The sequence below is a fragment of the Lepidochelys olivacea genome (assembly GCF_965140295.1).
Source record: "Lepidochelys olivacea isolate rLepOli2 genome assembly, chromosome: 1".
NCBI lineage: Eukaryota > Metazoa > Chordata > Testudines > Cheloniidae > Lepidochelys > Lepidochelys olivacea.
In genome coordinates, this window is record NC_140411.1 from 236,032,297 (window position 1) to 236,046,556 (window position 14,260).

Consider the following 14,260-nt stretch of genomic DNA (forward strand, 5'->3'; position numbering starts at 1 on the left):
ATGCCCTCTAGCGGGGATTGTGAATATTGACAAGATCTGAGGAATTACTACAAAACTGAATTGATATTTAGCAAACAGAGTGGAATTACAGGCAAATAATTTGATGTAATATATTCAGTGTGATTTTACAAGAAAGTACTAAATGATGTCCAGTTAATGAGCTTGACTGTTTTGTTCATAATACCATGGAGATTATGGACGGTCTCTTGGTCGTTTCCCTGCCAGAGGAGGATTGCTCTATATGATGTATTTGTATAATGCTTTGTCCTGTGTAGCTTGAAGATATATCAGCTGATGGAATTTCCCCCATTTCTTTACTACTGTCTAATGGATTTATAGAGATTTTTAAATAAAATATTTTAATTTTTTTCTAGAGAGAAGTGCTTGCTTAAGCAACATTTATTAATAAAGGACGGGTCCTTTCAACTTTGAAGATGACGACAACTGTTTCAGGTAAACCAAAATTAGGATGGTAACTATTCATTCCACCACTGTTTAACTAGTTTCATCAGAGTTGTTAGAAAACTCTGTTTTCATTGCTTGTTACTTCAACTGTATGTGTTTTCTTCAGGTTGAAAATTATTTTAATTGCTATAATTTTGTAAATCACGTTTTCCTTCATATTTCATTTTGGACATTTTTTCATTTCTGTAGCTATACACACAAGTTTGTAAAAACTTTCCTGGTTTCTAACAATTTCAAAGTGGTTTTAATTTTCTTTTTTTTTAAAGGCATCTTTCACAGGCCACTAGTCTGTAACATGGACTCGTTCCTTTGGGTATTTTGAAAGGAAAACTTCCATGTTTTGTTCTGTTTCCAGAAAATCTGCAACAAGGATTTTTGGCACACAGACTTGCTGTAGCTGCAGTGCATGAGAACTATTGTGGTTGCTGTTTTTGGATCAAAGCATAACGTTTTTGGAAAAATATGTTTTTCTAGTTTTATCTGATGGGACTGTAAACTGTCTCAGAAACATTGCTACATTCATCTAAATAATGCATGATCTAATTTTACTCCATTAAATGGCAAATGCAATGAAGCCACATACTGAAACACTTGACTTCAATTCACTCTAGTGTGCTTAGACACAGAGAAGCAAATTTATATATTAGGCTGTACTCCTGAAAAGCTATAACTTCTGTGCTGTGCTCGCAAACCTACATAGAATTCATGCTCTGCAGATCTTCTGCTTCTAGACCTAAGGAGGGACATATCAGGACACAGGGTAGGGTTGGGAGCGCGGTTTATACCTTTTAGCATGTCCCCTATCTTCCCCGCTTCCATCCTCAGTTCACCCTCCTCTGTTGGAATTAATGTTGTTTCTGATATGAAGACTTTTCACTGTGCAGCTGGACAGAGCTTGTGCACCCAATTTAGAGCCAGCTGGAATATTTGTGGTACCATTCATCCCTGTGTACTAAAAGTGGTCAAGGCCAAATTTGACTATAGGATCACAAGATGAAAAAGATCTTATTATATCACACTGGTCCCGTCAGTCCTTGGAATATATGAATCAGAGTCCATTCCTGTGCCAGGGTGAATATAATCTCTCAGAAGTTACACTATGACATGATTTTTCTGCAACAAACAAGGTAATCATCCATCATGACAGTGTGGCAGACTTCTCCTAAGCTGCAGAAAAGAAGAGTACAGTTGTGGTTTATTAATATATTTATATGGCATTTTACATCTTCAGAGTGCCTTATGAATATTAAATATTTTAAGCTCAGCAACAGGCCTGTCAGGTAGCTAAGAGAGTACTCTGTCCATTTTTCCAGACACTCTTGATTGTAGATTGGATTGCTGTCAACCACTGGATGCAAAATATCTAATGTGATTTGAAGTTGTAATTAGCAAAATATACAAGTTAGAATGTTATATTTTTCTACCTCTCTCACTTCAGTGCTAAAGGAGGAGCTGGTTTCCACTGATAGTGAGCTGCAGGCAGTAGAGATCCAGATTCAGGAACTTCTGGAAAGACAACAGGAGCTTATTCATAAGAAGACGGTGTTAAAGAATAAAATAAAACAATTTTCAGAAGATTCAGAGGCTGGCAAAAGTGAAGAAACAGAAACCTCAGCTGAGGCATGGAACAAACAAGGTTTACAAAATCAAATTCAATTATTATCGTCTTTACCATTTAATGTGAAGAAAGTACCAAGACTTATCAATGTCGATGAGATAATGAAAGTTAGAATTTGGTATTTTGGCCCATCTGTGTTTCACGGAGTTGCTTTTTTGATTTCCATGTGGATAATTTTATTATTTCCTTTTGCCAAGAAGTTTTTGTTGTTGTCTTGGTTGGTTGGTTTGCCTTACATTTTAATTAAATAGAGTGAAGCTTATATTTGCTTGCTCAGATATTCCTGAATACTGAAGTGGGCTCTGCTGGGCAGATTCTTCTAATAACTGATTATCATCAGTTTTCTCTTTTGCTTATTATGAATCATAATTTGGGAACTTGAAGTTACTAAATAGAATCAAAAGTTAGAAATTTTTTTGTGGGGCAGGGGTATCTGTTAAGTATACTGGGACAAATTCTGCCCCTAGGTTTACCACATAATCCACTGTAATGTTTGAGTTTGTATGGTATAATTGGGGCAATTTTGGTCAGGTAAATAGACTCTGGCTCTGTTGGCCGTAAAAGAAAAAAAATATTCCTCATTGTATATTTTCCCTGGATTTGCTTGTTTCTCTGCCTTCTACTTTGAGGAACACTGGTTTAAGAGCACCCTGAAAAATAACTAAAGGATCAGGTACAGTTGTAGGGTCTAATCCTGTAAACACTGAGTACCAGGCATAATGCTTTTTTCCATTTATGTTCATTGGACTAATATTATGAATTAAGGATTAGCATTTTAGAGTACTTTGTGGTGTACCTGCTTTCTTTGAGCATTAATACACATTACAGGGTGACTAAATCCCTTGGTGACATATTGTGTTTATATTTTCAAAGGATCTGCAACATGTTTTCATGCAAGTCATAGACTTATGCACGCTATTCTTCAGTTTATATGTGCAGAACTTATGGGTACTGTTTTTCGTCTTGTGAAAATTTGGCCTGATGTGACACCACATTACTTTCAGTAAAAATTGCTTCTATATTTTAATTGGCTCTCCTTTTTATGTTTTAGATGTTCTAGCTTATAAAACATATTTTTACTGCTTGCTCCCTTTTACAGACTTCCCGTGGTATGAGAAGATCAAAACTACATTTCGTAATAGCTTTAAACTGCAGAAGTTTAGGTCTCTGCAGCTTGAAACAATAAATGCTACAATGGCAGGAAAGGATATATTTCTTGTCATGCCTACTGGAGGTGGAAAGAGTTTGTGCTATCAGTTACCTGCAGTATGTTCTGAAGGTATATGAGAATAAATGTCATGTACCAGTAAATGGATTTATCTTTTTTGTATGGTTGATTGTAGAGATGTAATGCTATATTTACTGTAAATAAAATTGTCTAATGCTAAGTATCCTTTGGAATAAGGAACATAACTCCCAATAATGGGAAGAAAGAGCAACAATTTTGAGACAAAAACTTATCTTAAAAATACATTTCTGTTTGTTTTCTGTATTTCACTTTAAAGGGACGCTGTTGGCTTAAAAACATAGGCACAGATCTTGCAAACACTTGTTCTAAACAAATTTCTTTGTCTAGGTTCCTAACAACATCTTTAGCTAATTAAAAGTGAGATTTTAAAAATCCAATTTTTTTCTCATTAAAATTGATCTTTTACTTCTTGAATTTCAATTTGTACAATGTAAATCATTGAAGCCAGTTTAGCTTTTGTTTTTAAGTCAGTTTCACTTTCTTAGTGCTAAAGTGCTTTGATTTCAGATGTTGCAGAGGATTGTGTTTTAACAACTGCTTTATTGGGATATTTATTTATTTTTTTTTATTGTGAAACCATTTTTATTGGCCTTGGATTTTAAAAAAAGCTAATTTTTACAAAAGGAGCCAACTTGTTGCTTAGCATTTAGTCCCCTTTACGTGGCTACTGTATACCCGACCTGCTTTGGTTAGATATATTAGTTCTTATGTGGTGCTTTTGTTTGTTGCAATTGAGTTATTTGTTTCAATTCAGTCCCCAATGAGAAATCATATGAGATAAGTAAGATGAATGATGATTTGTTTCAGGTTTCACACTTGTGATCTGTCCTTTGATCTCACTTATGGAAGATCAGCTAATGGTTTTAGAACAGCTGAGAATTTCTGCAACTTTATTAAATGCTTCAAGCAGTAAGGTATGTTTAACTGTCATGTGACATAGTTACCTTTATTCACATTATTTATGAACATGTATGGATATTCTTATTGACTAGCTCAGCTTTGCATGATTGTAATGAAAATTTATAAGCCAAGGGACATCTTCCTGCCAATCCTTACCATGATATTAATCTAAATCGAATATATTGCATTCCTGTTTAAAACCAATAAAACAAGCAAAAACCTTGCGTGAAGTGAATAGAATTTTGTGGGACAGCATTAGTGACACAAAAATATTTTGCAGTTATGCACATTTTTTTATGCTAAAGTGATTTTCTTTGGCCATACCTCTCAAATTTCTCGATTTTTTTTTAAAAGAAGATGGCCATTACTATGTTACTTAGTAATATGTTTAGTAATGCAGACTCATATACATGGAATCAAATCTCTTGTTTCTGGGTTTGAGCTGACTGCCACAAAGAGCAGAAAGGATTCCTTTGACGAGCTGCATTTTGTGTGTGGGTGTGTAGTTTTTGCTAACTACCATTAGATAGTAGCCACTTTTAGAGGCAGGGTACTGGACCTAATGGATTAATACCTTGATGTGGCCTAACACATTTCAAAAATGGATGTCTCCAAAAATCCAGTAATAAAGTTTACAGTCTGGGATATTTGTTTTTCTTAAGGAATTTTTTCTCAAAACATAGCAGCAGAGATGTGGTTGACACCTGATATTTTACAAAGAAAATAAAACCCCTAAATAATACAGTACAAATATTCAGAGTATATTTGCTTCCTTTTTCTAAAATAATGCTAATATTTATTTGTTTTTAAAATATAATCACTTTGTATGTAACTACATAGATATAGATAGATCACCTGCACGGTCTTTTATGCTAGGTGTAGCAGTGTGTTTAGTGCATTGAATCACCGTTTATTCTAGAACTAAGGAACAGGAGCATGATGATCTGATTTGTCCATTTCCAACTTCCTTCTTTGTTTTTTAACAGGAACATGTAAAGTGGGTTCACACCGAAATGCTGGATAAGAATTCGCAGCTAAAACTCATTTATGTTACTCCAGAGAAGATTGCAAAAAGCAAAATGTTTATGTCAAAACTGGAGAAAGCTTATCAAGCAGGGAGACTCGCTCATATTGCTGTGGACGAGGTTCATTGTTGTAGTCAATGGGGACATGACTTCAGGCCTGGTATGCCCATCCAGAAATATATATTCAAAGTTATTCAAGCATAAATAAATGATGAGTTAGGCCTGAAATGAGGGGAAATGTTTTCCTTTTGATAGTGAAGTGTATGCACAATACACAACACAGAAAATACTTGTACGTTGGCTCAAAGATTTTTAACCTCATTCGTTCGGTACCATTCATAAATAATTTATGGCCTTGTCTAAAGGCCCAAGTTCATTTAAGTCAGGGAAATCTAACTGTGGGTTACATTGGCAATTTTCCAAGGGACTGAGAGTTGCACCTCATTTGTATAAAGTGGAACGGATTGTGTCTGTCATCTCTAATATGGATGTGCTGCCTGTGGAAAATACAAGTCTGTGCAACTCTCTTCATGGTGCTTAATACCTCCATATTGAAGGTGAAAATACCATTGCTACATGGTGGAATTCCGTGGAATGCACTTTAGTCACCTCTAGTGTAATTTACAAGAAGAAAAATTGGGCAGCATTTTGGTCTCCTGTCTGGTCAGCTGCATAAAACTAGTATTTATCAGGTGCTGTTTCTCCACGTATGAAAGAACTTGTGATTCAGGGTACAGATGACTACAGTATCATCTACTAAACTTCTTCCTGATTTTTCTTTTAAATTTCTTACTAAAGAAAGTATTGCTTACAAATGAGACATAATGGCCTTGTTATCTCTTTTTGCTAATGACCGCAATTGTTTGTTAGAATTGACACAAATCAAAATATAAATGATGTATGTGTTAGGGTTTTTTAATGTTAGTTTTGTTTTCTAATTCTCTTAACTTAGATACATTTGAATTAACAGTACATTCTGAATTTAGGTAAAAATCTGTTACAAGGCGAATCATTCCACTAGGTCAATATGGCATTGCCTGCTGATCACTTCATTTGGATTTGTAAATTAGTTCTGTCATTACTTGTTAACTTGCTGCAGATTTGATGTATTAATATATCACGGGTGGTGTAAGAAACACAATCTTTTTTCCGTTATTCTTATTTAGACTACAAGTCCCTTGGTATCTTAAAACGACAATTTCCCAATGCTCCATTGATTGGGTTGACTGCAACTGCAACAAGTCATGTTCTGAAGGATGCTCAGAAAATTTTGTGTGTTCAGAAATGCATTACCTTTACTGCATCTTTCAACCGGCCCAATCTTTACTATGAGGTATTTATTGATTTGATTTGTAGTAGTGCCTATGAGCCCCTGTTATGGACCACGACACCGTTGTGCTAGGTGCTGGACAAACACAGAACAATCAGTATGTTATGCCTTCTGGAAGACCGAATTTCATTCTATAATTCTAGGGCAGAATGAGGGCATCAGAGACAGTTATATGACTTTCAGTCAGAGTCTGGCCCCTAACTGCCCTGGGTGCCTTTGAGAATATTTTGCTCTCTGAGGTGGTGGTTTATTTGCCGGAAGATAGTGTTCTAATAGTTAGTTTATCTTGAGGAAAAATAATAGCTAATTTTGTTCTGGGTCTTTTGGAAATGTTTAATTCCCACGGGATTCTTCCAAACTAAATCTTTGGCCGATTCATTTCTCTTGAATATTTTTCTGTCTGAGGAAATGAGGACAAAGAAATGAAAGGCAAAGAAGTGGAGGTGGAGGTGGGGCGGGTGAAAACCCAACAAAACAGGAGAGAATTCAGGAGTATGACAAAAATAACCCTAAATACTAAGTTTCAGAGTAGCAGCCGTGTTAGTCTGTATTCGCAAAAAGAAAAGGAGTACTTGTGGCACCTTAGAGACTAACAAATTTGTTAGTCTCTAAGGTGCCACAAGTACTCCTTTTCTTTTTGCGAATACAGACTAAGAGATTATTTAAACAATGAGATTAGATTGTTTTTTGTTTGTTTGTTTTCCCCCTGTTATCCAAGTATTTGTGTTCTTGGTCTGTTTTGCTTATGACTTAGATGGTCTTTTTTTTTTTTTTTTTTTTTTAAAGTTTACTTCAAACTAATTTTTGCCAACTTGGTTCTAAACAGTAGCTGGGAACCAGGAGCTGTGTACTGGTACTGAACTCAAGGCTTTTGTGATTAATAATATTGGAGGCTATCCTTTCCTATTTTAATGAGCTAGCTTCTGAGCTGGCCTTGGTGCTTCACCATGACATCTTGTTAACAAAATTTGTATCTTCCTGCCTTTAGTAGAATTTGGGCTGCTCCATACATTGTGAGAGTGGGGTTTGGCAGACTAGAATGTTCATAGTTGAATGGCAGGTGGCAAGCACTGGCTGCTACAGCCAGTATCTTAGTTTAGAAAACTGGTGCAATTGTCTGGAAAAGTTGGGAACTTCTGTGGTTCTTTTCACATTCTTCACTGGGAAGCTTCTGAGTGAGCTTTTTAGTTGTAATGGATCTTTAAACTGTAGAATAAATTTAAATTAGTCAAAGGGAGGAATAGATGAGTTTACTGTATTAGGAGGAGTACAATAATAGGAGTATAACAAATTGGCTGAGTGGCCATTTAAGAGTTCTTTGGTAATATATGCAATGTGGTGGGGGTGTGTTATGTTTTTTTTTTTTTCCAGGTTCGTCAAAAACCTTCAAACAGTGAGGACTTCATTGAGGACATTGTTAAGATCATCAATGGAAGATACAAAGGGCTCTCAGGTAAACAATATAAAAACTAATGCTTTTAAACTTTTTATTTAAGGCAAAGTTACAATAAAACTAACCTAATAAATGGTATATCACTTGTTCAGGATCAGGTTAATATTCAAAGAACCTGGCTAAAGGTTGCTGCCTGGGAACCCTCCTCCTCTGAATAGGCTAAACACGGTGACCAAATTTCTAAATAGCTGTCCTCCTCTTGGTGCATTTCTTGTGTACGTATTTGGTGAGAAAGCTTTCCCAGTACAAAGACAAGGCATATTTCACTAAGCCACAGTTCTTGGGGGCGGGAGGGAGAATCCTACACATTTTCAATAATGTGCAATACATAGTCTAGCTGCTAACAGTCAAAAATGAATTAATCTGTCATTCTGTGTAAAACGTAGATCCTTTACTGGAGCATTAAATAAGTTAGGTCGGGATCTCTTGGAAGCTGGCATTTTTTCATAAGATGATTCTCTTTAAGAATTTCCTGTGAAAACAATCTAATTCCTGGACACATCCACCATGTGTGCAAGTATGTTCCGATTTTCCCTTCAACCTCTCCAACAGAGCACCTCAAAAAAATATGATGGATGTTAATTGGAGTGAAATGCCATCTATACAGTAATTTTTATAAATTGAAGATGTATATCCCCTTCCCCATATAGAAACCCACTCCTACAGATCAATTTCTTTGTCCAAATCCCTCTCCCATCTTTTCATTGGCTGTATTTTTTTAATCAACATCTTTTTGAATCAAAAATGTATATATTTTAAAAATTAAACATTTCATTCCTCGGTCAACTTCTCAAATTTGGTTAAAGGTCTCGATAAAGCCACCTTGTATTCCGATTTCACAATAAAATGTTTGACTTGTAAATTTTGAAAATATGGGATTTTTATATTTAATGTATTAAATACCTCTCTCGGTATAATTTCAAATCAGGACCCAGGAGCAGCTGTCTAAATTGAGTAATTTCAGCTCTTACCCACAACTAATAATCACTCTGATATTTCCTAGGGATAAATTCCTGATTATATTAAAAAAAAAAAAAAAAAAAGTGTAGCTAGGAGAGAGGGCCCCGGCAATAGGAATTTAGAAAATTTGTCCAAAGCTGCTAAAATGGTCTGGATAAATGGATGACTTTCCATTTATGGTAACCTGAATTTCTCTTTAGTCCAACAATTAGTATACAGTCCAATGAAACCTGTACAAGAGATCTTTTTAGGCAACCTTCTATTTTATGGAACTGCTCCAAAGTATCCCTGAAATGTATTGAGAACTCATCACAATCAGAAGACCCCGTTCCATTAAGCATCCAATTTTAAAAGCAAAACAAAAGTAACAAGATATGTACTTCCAACATTGTATTGTCCCTTACTATTTGTCTTGTCTATTTAGATTGTAATCTCTTTGGAATAGGGCCTGTGCCTTCCTGTGTGTGTTCAGTGCCTAACACAGTGGGGCCTTGATCCTGATTAGGTCTTTGGGCACTGCTCCAATACATATAATAATAAAACTTTTGAAGTTCCCTTGAGTGGTAGCTTAAAATACATTGAGCTGTATTATGAAAGCAATTTAAAGGTGCTGCGAAATACCCTGTTAGAACTAAAACGCTTTGGAAAATGGAGAGACAAGGTGGGTGCAGTAATATTTCTTACTGGATCAACTTCTTATGGTTGGTGAGAGAGGCAAGCTTTTGAGTTTACACAGAGCTCTTCTTCAGGTCTGGGAAAGGTACTAAGAATGTCACAGCTAAATACAAGATTGAATAAATAGTTTAGCGTAAGCACATATTCCAAGGGACCATTCAAGGTGAAATGGCCCGTTAACACATCCGTAGTCATAGGACAAAAAAAGGGTTTGGGGATTACAGATTATTGTAATAAATCCAGTGTCTTTAGATAGAGCATGAAGGCCAGAGGAGGGGCTTCAGGAAAGATTTCTTTCAGGATGGGGATCCTGAACCCCTTCTTTGCCTTCATATGACACACCAACCTCTCCAAGCTACTCAGAGGCAAGCTCCCCACAGACCAGGATACACAGTCTCAAAGTGGCACCAGACTCTGCCAGAACAACAGATGCAAACCTGTAGACCTATCTTCACTGCTACAATGATCAACACACCTTTCAAGATCCAAGGGCCTTACAACATGTGGTGTAGCTCATGCAGGGCACTAAATGCCCCAATAACAACTATGTGGGCGAAACCAGACAATTGTTACACACTCGAATGAACTCGCACAGTAAAATGATAGGATGTTTTTATCACCTGTGGGTGGATACTTTTCACAAAGTGATCACTGTACATCTGGCCATCAGTCCTCAGCCTCAAAAGAAACCTGCACAAGGCTTTCAAAAGATGAGCAGGGGAGCTTAAATTCATAACTTCGCTAGCCACTAAAAACCATAAAGACAGACACTGGATTTATGGCTTATTACAACAATCTGTAAGCCACTAACCCCCCTTTTTGTCCTGTGACTACAGAGGAGTTAACAGTCACTTCACCTTGAATGGCCCCTTAGAGTATGTGCTAAATACTTTTGCTAGACAATCTGTTCGATCTTGTATTTAGCTGTGATGCTCTTCCCTGGATTGCTAAGTAATGCTGGGCAGTTAATTCCCCTCTCTGTGCCTTAGTTTCTCTATTTGTAAAATGGGCTAATGACACTGTCCTTGTTTGTAAAACACCTTGCGGTCTACTGATAAAGTGCTATATAAGACCATGGTGGTATTGTAATGTTGTTTGTTATTATAAATACCATTACTATTTAAGCAGAGAGTCCAAAATTGGAATTGATGCGGAGACTGAACTGCTTTTTCTGCTTTTGCATGACCAAGCATATTAGTGAGTCAGTGGTTGGGAAATTTTGCACTCTTTCCTCATGTCTTATCAGTCATTTGGACAGACAGGGGATGTTATCTTCAAGCCTATTAATCCTGCACCTTGCACGAACATGAAGCACATATTCCACTTACGTTTTTTTTAAACAGTTCATTGCCATAAAAAAAGTGGGGTTTTTGTTTTTTCTTTGGTACAGGAATTATCTACTGTTTTTCACAGAAGGACTCAGAGCAAGTTACCATTAGTTTGCGGAAACTGGGAATTAAGGCAGATGCTTACCATGCAAATCTGGAGCCCAAAGATAAGACCAGAGTTCACAAGGGATGGGCAGCCAATGAAATCCAGGTTAGGTATACAATTACTTCTATAGAATTATCAGACTTAAATAACTATATAAATCTGTATCCTGATGGTTTAATGGTTGTACTCCTGTTTCAGGTGGTAGTGGCAACAGTTGCATTTGGCATGGGAATTGATAAGCCAGATGTGAGGTTTGTAATTCATCATTCAATGAGCAAATCCATGGAGAACTACTATCAAGAGAGTGGACGTGCAGGTATTGTGAACAAGTTGGCTCCTACTGATAAAGGGAATAGACTTCCATAAACCAGTAATATTGTGTTTGTTGTTTTCCTATTGTAATAGAGTTCACAGAGGGCCAGGTGGCCCAGTGGTTAATGCACCCGGTTTCTAGTCCCGTGGTTCCCAGTGGGAAAGGCATTCAATCCGGTTCCTAACCCTTGTATGTAGCTTATCTTAACATCCTTACGCTCTCCTTTCTAGAGTGTTTAGGGAATAGACCCTCCTTGTACACTGGAAAGGGCTGGGGTGCAAATGAAGCTTATGCCCCTCCTGCAACAAGGGCAGTTGTTAGGGGAGGCCAGGTCCTCCCCCAGCATCTCCAAGTCTAATATAAGTAAAAGAAAAGACAACTAAACCTTCAGCCCCAACGGGTCTCAGCAGGCAGTCTTCTTCCTCACATGGAGGCTTCTTCGGCATCCTTATTCAGGAGCCTGCAGAGTAAGTCTGTCTTCCTCCCCATTCTGAGCTGAGTTGCTCCCTTTTAAGCTTCCTTTCCAGTTAAAGTGTGCTTTGTAGGTCTGGAGAGGTGGGGCTACCTGAGTGCAGTATTGTCCCTTCACCCCTTCAGGCTCAGCGTGGGGTTTGTACATCCCATCACAGATTTGTCATTGCAGTATGTTGACACAGAGCATTAAACAGTAATAAGTCACCAGGACCAGATGGTATTTACCCAAGAGTTCTGAAGGAACTCAAATATAAAATTGCAGAACTAACAGCTGTGGTATGTAACCTACTACTTAAATTAGCTGATGTACTAGATGACTGGGGGATAGCTAATGTGACAACAATTTAAAAAAAAAAAAAGGCTCCAGAGGCCGTCCCAGTAAGCCTAATTTCAGTACCAGGTAAATTGGTTGAAACTGTAGTGGAGCACAGAATTATCAGACATATAAATGAACGTGATTATTGGGAACGAGTCAACATGGCTTTTGTAAAAGAAAATCATGCTTCACCAATCTACTAGAATTCTTTTGGGGGGGGGGTCAACAAAAGGGTGATCCAGTGGATATAGTATACTTGGACTTTCAGAAAGCCTTTGACAAGTCTCTCACCAAAAGCTATTAAGCAGAGTAAACAGCCCTGGGGCAAGAGAGGAGGTCCCCTCATGGTTCAGTAACTGGTTAAAAGACAGGAAACAAGGAATAAATGTTCAGTTTTCAGAATGGAGAGAGCTAAATATGGGGTCCTACCAGGACCTGTACTGCGACCAGTGCTGTTCAGCATATTCATAAATTATCTGGGAAAGGTGATAAACAGTGGGGTGGCAAAGTTTGCAGAAGATGCAAAATTACACAAGGTAGTTAAGTCCAAAGCTGACTGCAAAGAGTTACAAAGGGATCTCACAAAACTGCGTGAATGGGCAACAAAATGGCCGATGAAATTCATTGTTGATAAATGCTCATTGGAGAAAACAATCCCAACTAAATGTACAAAATGATCGGGTCCAAATTAGTTGTTACCACTCAAGAAAGAGATCGTAAAGTTATCATGGCTAGTTCTCTGAAGACACCTGGTCAGTGTGCAGCAGCAGTCAAAAAAGGTAACAATGTTAGGAACCATTAGGAAAAGAATAAATAATAAAAGAGAAAATATCATAATGCCACTATTTAAATCCATGGGATGCCCACAGTTCTGGTCACCCTATCTGGAAAAAAAAGATATATAATAGAAATGGAAAAAGTACAGAGAAGGGCAACAAAAATGATGAGGGGTATGGAACAGCTTCCCTATGAGGAGAGATTAAAAAGACTGGAACTATTCATCTTGGAAAGAGGTGACTAAGGGGTGGGGGTATGATAGAGGTCTATAAAATCATGAATGGTGGGGAGAAAGTGAATAGGGCAGTGTTATTTACCCCTTTATATAATACAAGAACCAGGAGTCACCCAATGAAATTAATATGCAGCAGGTTTAAAACAAACAAAAGGAAGTACTACTTCACACACTGTGTGGAACTCATTTCCAGGAGATGTCATGAAGGCAAAAATTATAACTGAGTTAAAAAAAGAATTAGATAAATTCATGGAGGGTGGGTCTATCCGTGACTATTAGTCAAGATGGTCAGGGATGCAACCCCATGCTCCAGGTGTCCCTAAGCCGCTGAGCGCCAGTTGCTGGGACTGGTGGACAGTGGATGAATCACTTGATTGCCTTGTTCTGCTCATTCCATTTGAAGCGCTTGGCCTTGGAAGACAGGATATTGGGCTAGGTGGAGCATTGGCCTCACCCAGTATGACCATTCGTATGCTAATATATGTTGTGCTTTAGGCCTGGCTCTCATTTACACTTAAGGCCCCTTTACACCATTCTGGCAATTAAAGAGGTCTTAAAGTGGGCATAAATTACATTTACACTCACTGTAAGGGCTATTTACACTGCCAGAGTGGTGTAAAAGAGCCTTAATATAAATGAAAATCTGGCCTTCTGCCTTTTGTTTTTTAGCAGATTCTTGTTTTGTGACACCCATTGTTACCAAAATTACTTCATGACATGCAAATTGTTGGCTGATCAGATGTGTGCTATTTGTATAACTACTTGGGATGTTTGACACATGACTGTATCGTGCTTTTCATCCCAAACTCTCTCTCAAGTGATCTCTGAGCTCTATACGAGATTCATTTCTTTCACCATGAAAATGCAGCCACCTATTGGGTATAGAGCATCAGCTATTGACCGGTGCACACCAACACTACACATCTGAGGGCTAAAAGGGAGTAATACCATCCTAGCTAATTGAAATTAGAGGGAGAATTTTGATTGGTTCAAATTTGGTCAGTACACTAGAGTTAAAAGAATGTTTACACGACCA

The 14,260-nt window shown here is 37.5% G+C and overlaps 1 protein-coding gene across 1 annotated transcript in view; it reads left to right on the forward strand.

Moving 5' to 3' along the window:
• Window positions 1-14,260, forward strand: part of RECQL (RecQ like helicase) — a 28,426-nt gene that overhangs the window by 3,342 nt on the left and 10,824 nt on the right. Inside the window, exons 2-10 of the mRNA XM_084645207.1 lie at window positions 375-453; window positions 1,904-2,101; window positions 3,183-3,362; window positions 4,140-4,246; window positions 5,219-5,417; window positions 6,424-6,590; window positions 7,959-8,040; window positions 11,066-11,214; window positions 11,308-11,425. Coding sequence (XP_084501333.1) covers window positions 435-453; window positions 1,904-2,101; window positions 3,183-3,362; window positions 4,140-4,246; window positions 5,219-5,417; window positions 6,424-6,590; window positions 7,959-8,040; window positions 11,066-11,214; window positions 11,308-11,425 — 1,219 coding nt within the window. The 5' untranslated portion in view covers window positions 375-434. The remainder of the gene's footprint in view (window positions 1-374; window positions 454-1,903; window positions 2,102-3,182; window positions 3,363-4,139; window positions 4,247-5,218; window positions 5,418-6,423; window positions 6,591-7,958; window positions 8,041-11,065; window positions 11,215-11,307; window positions 11,426-14,260) is intronic.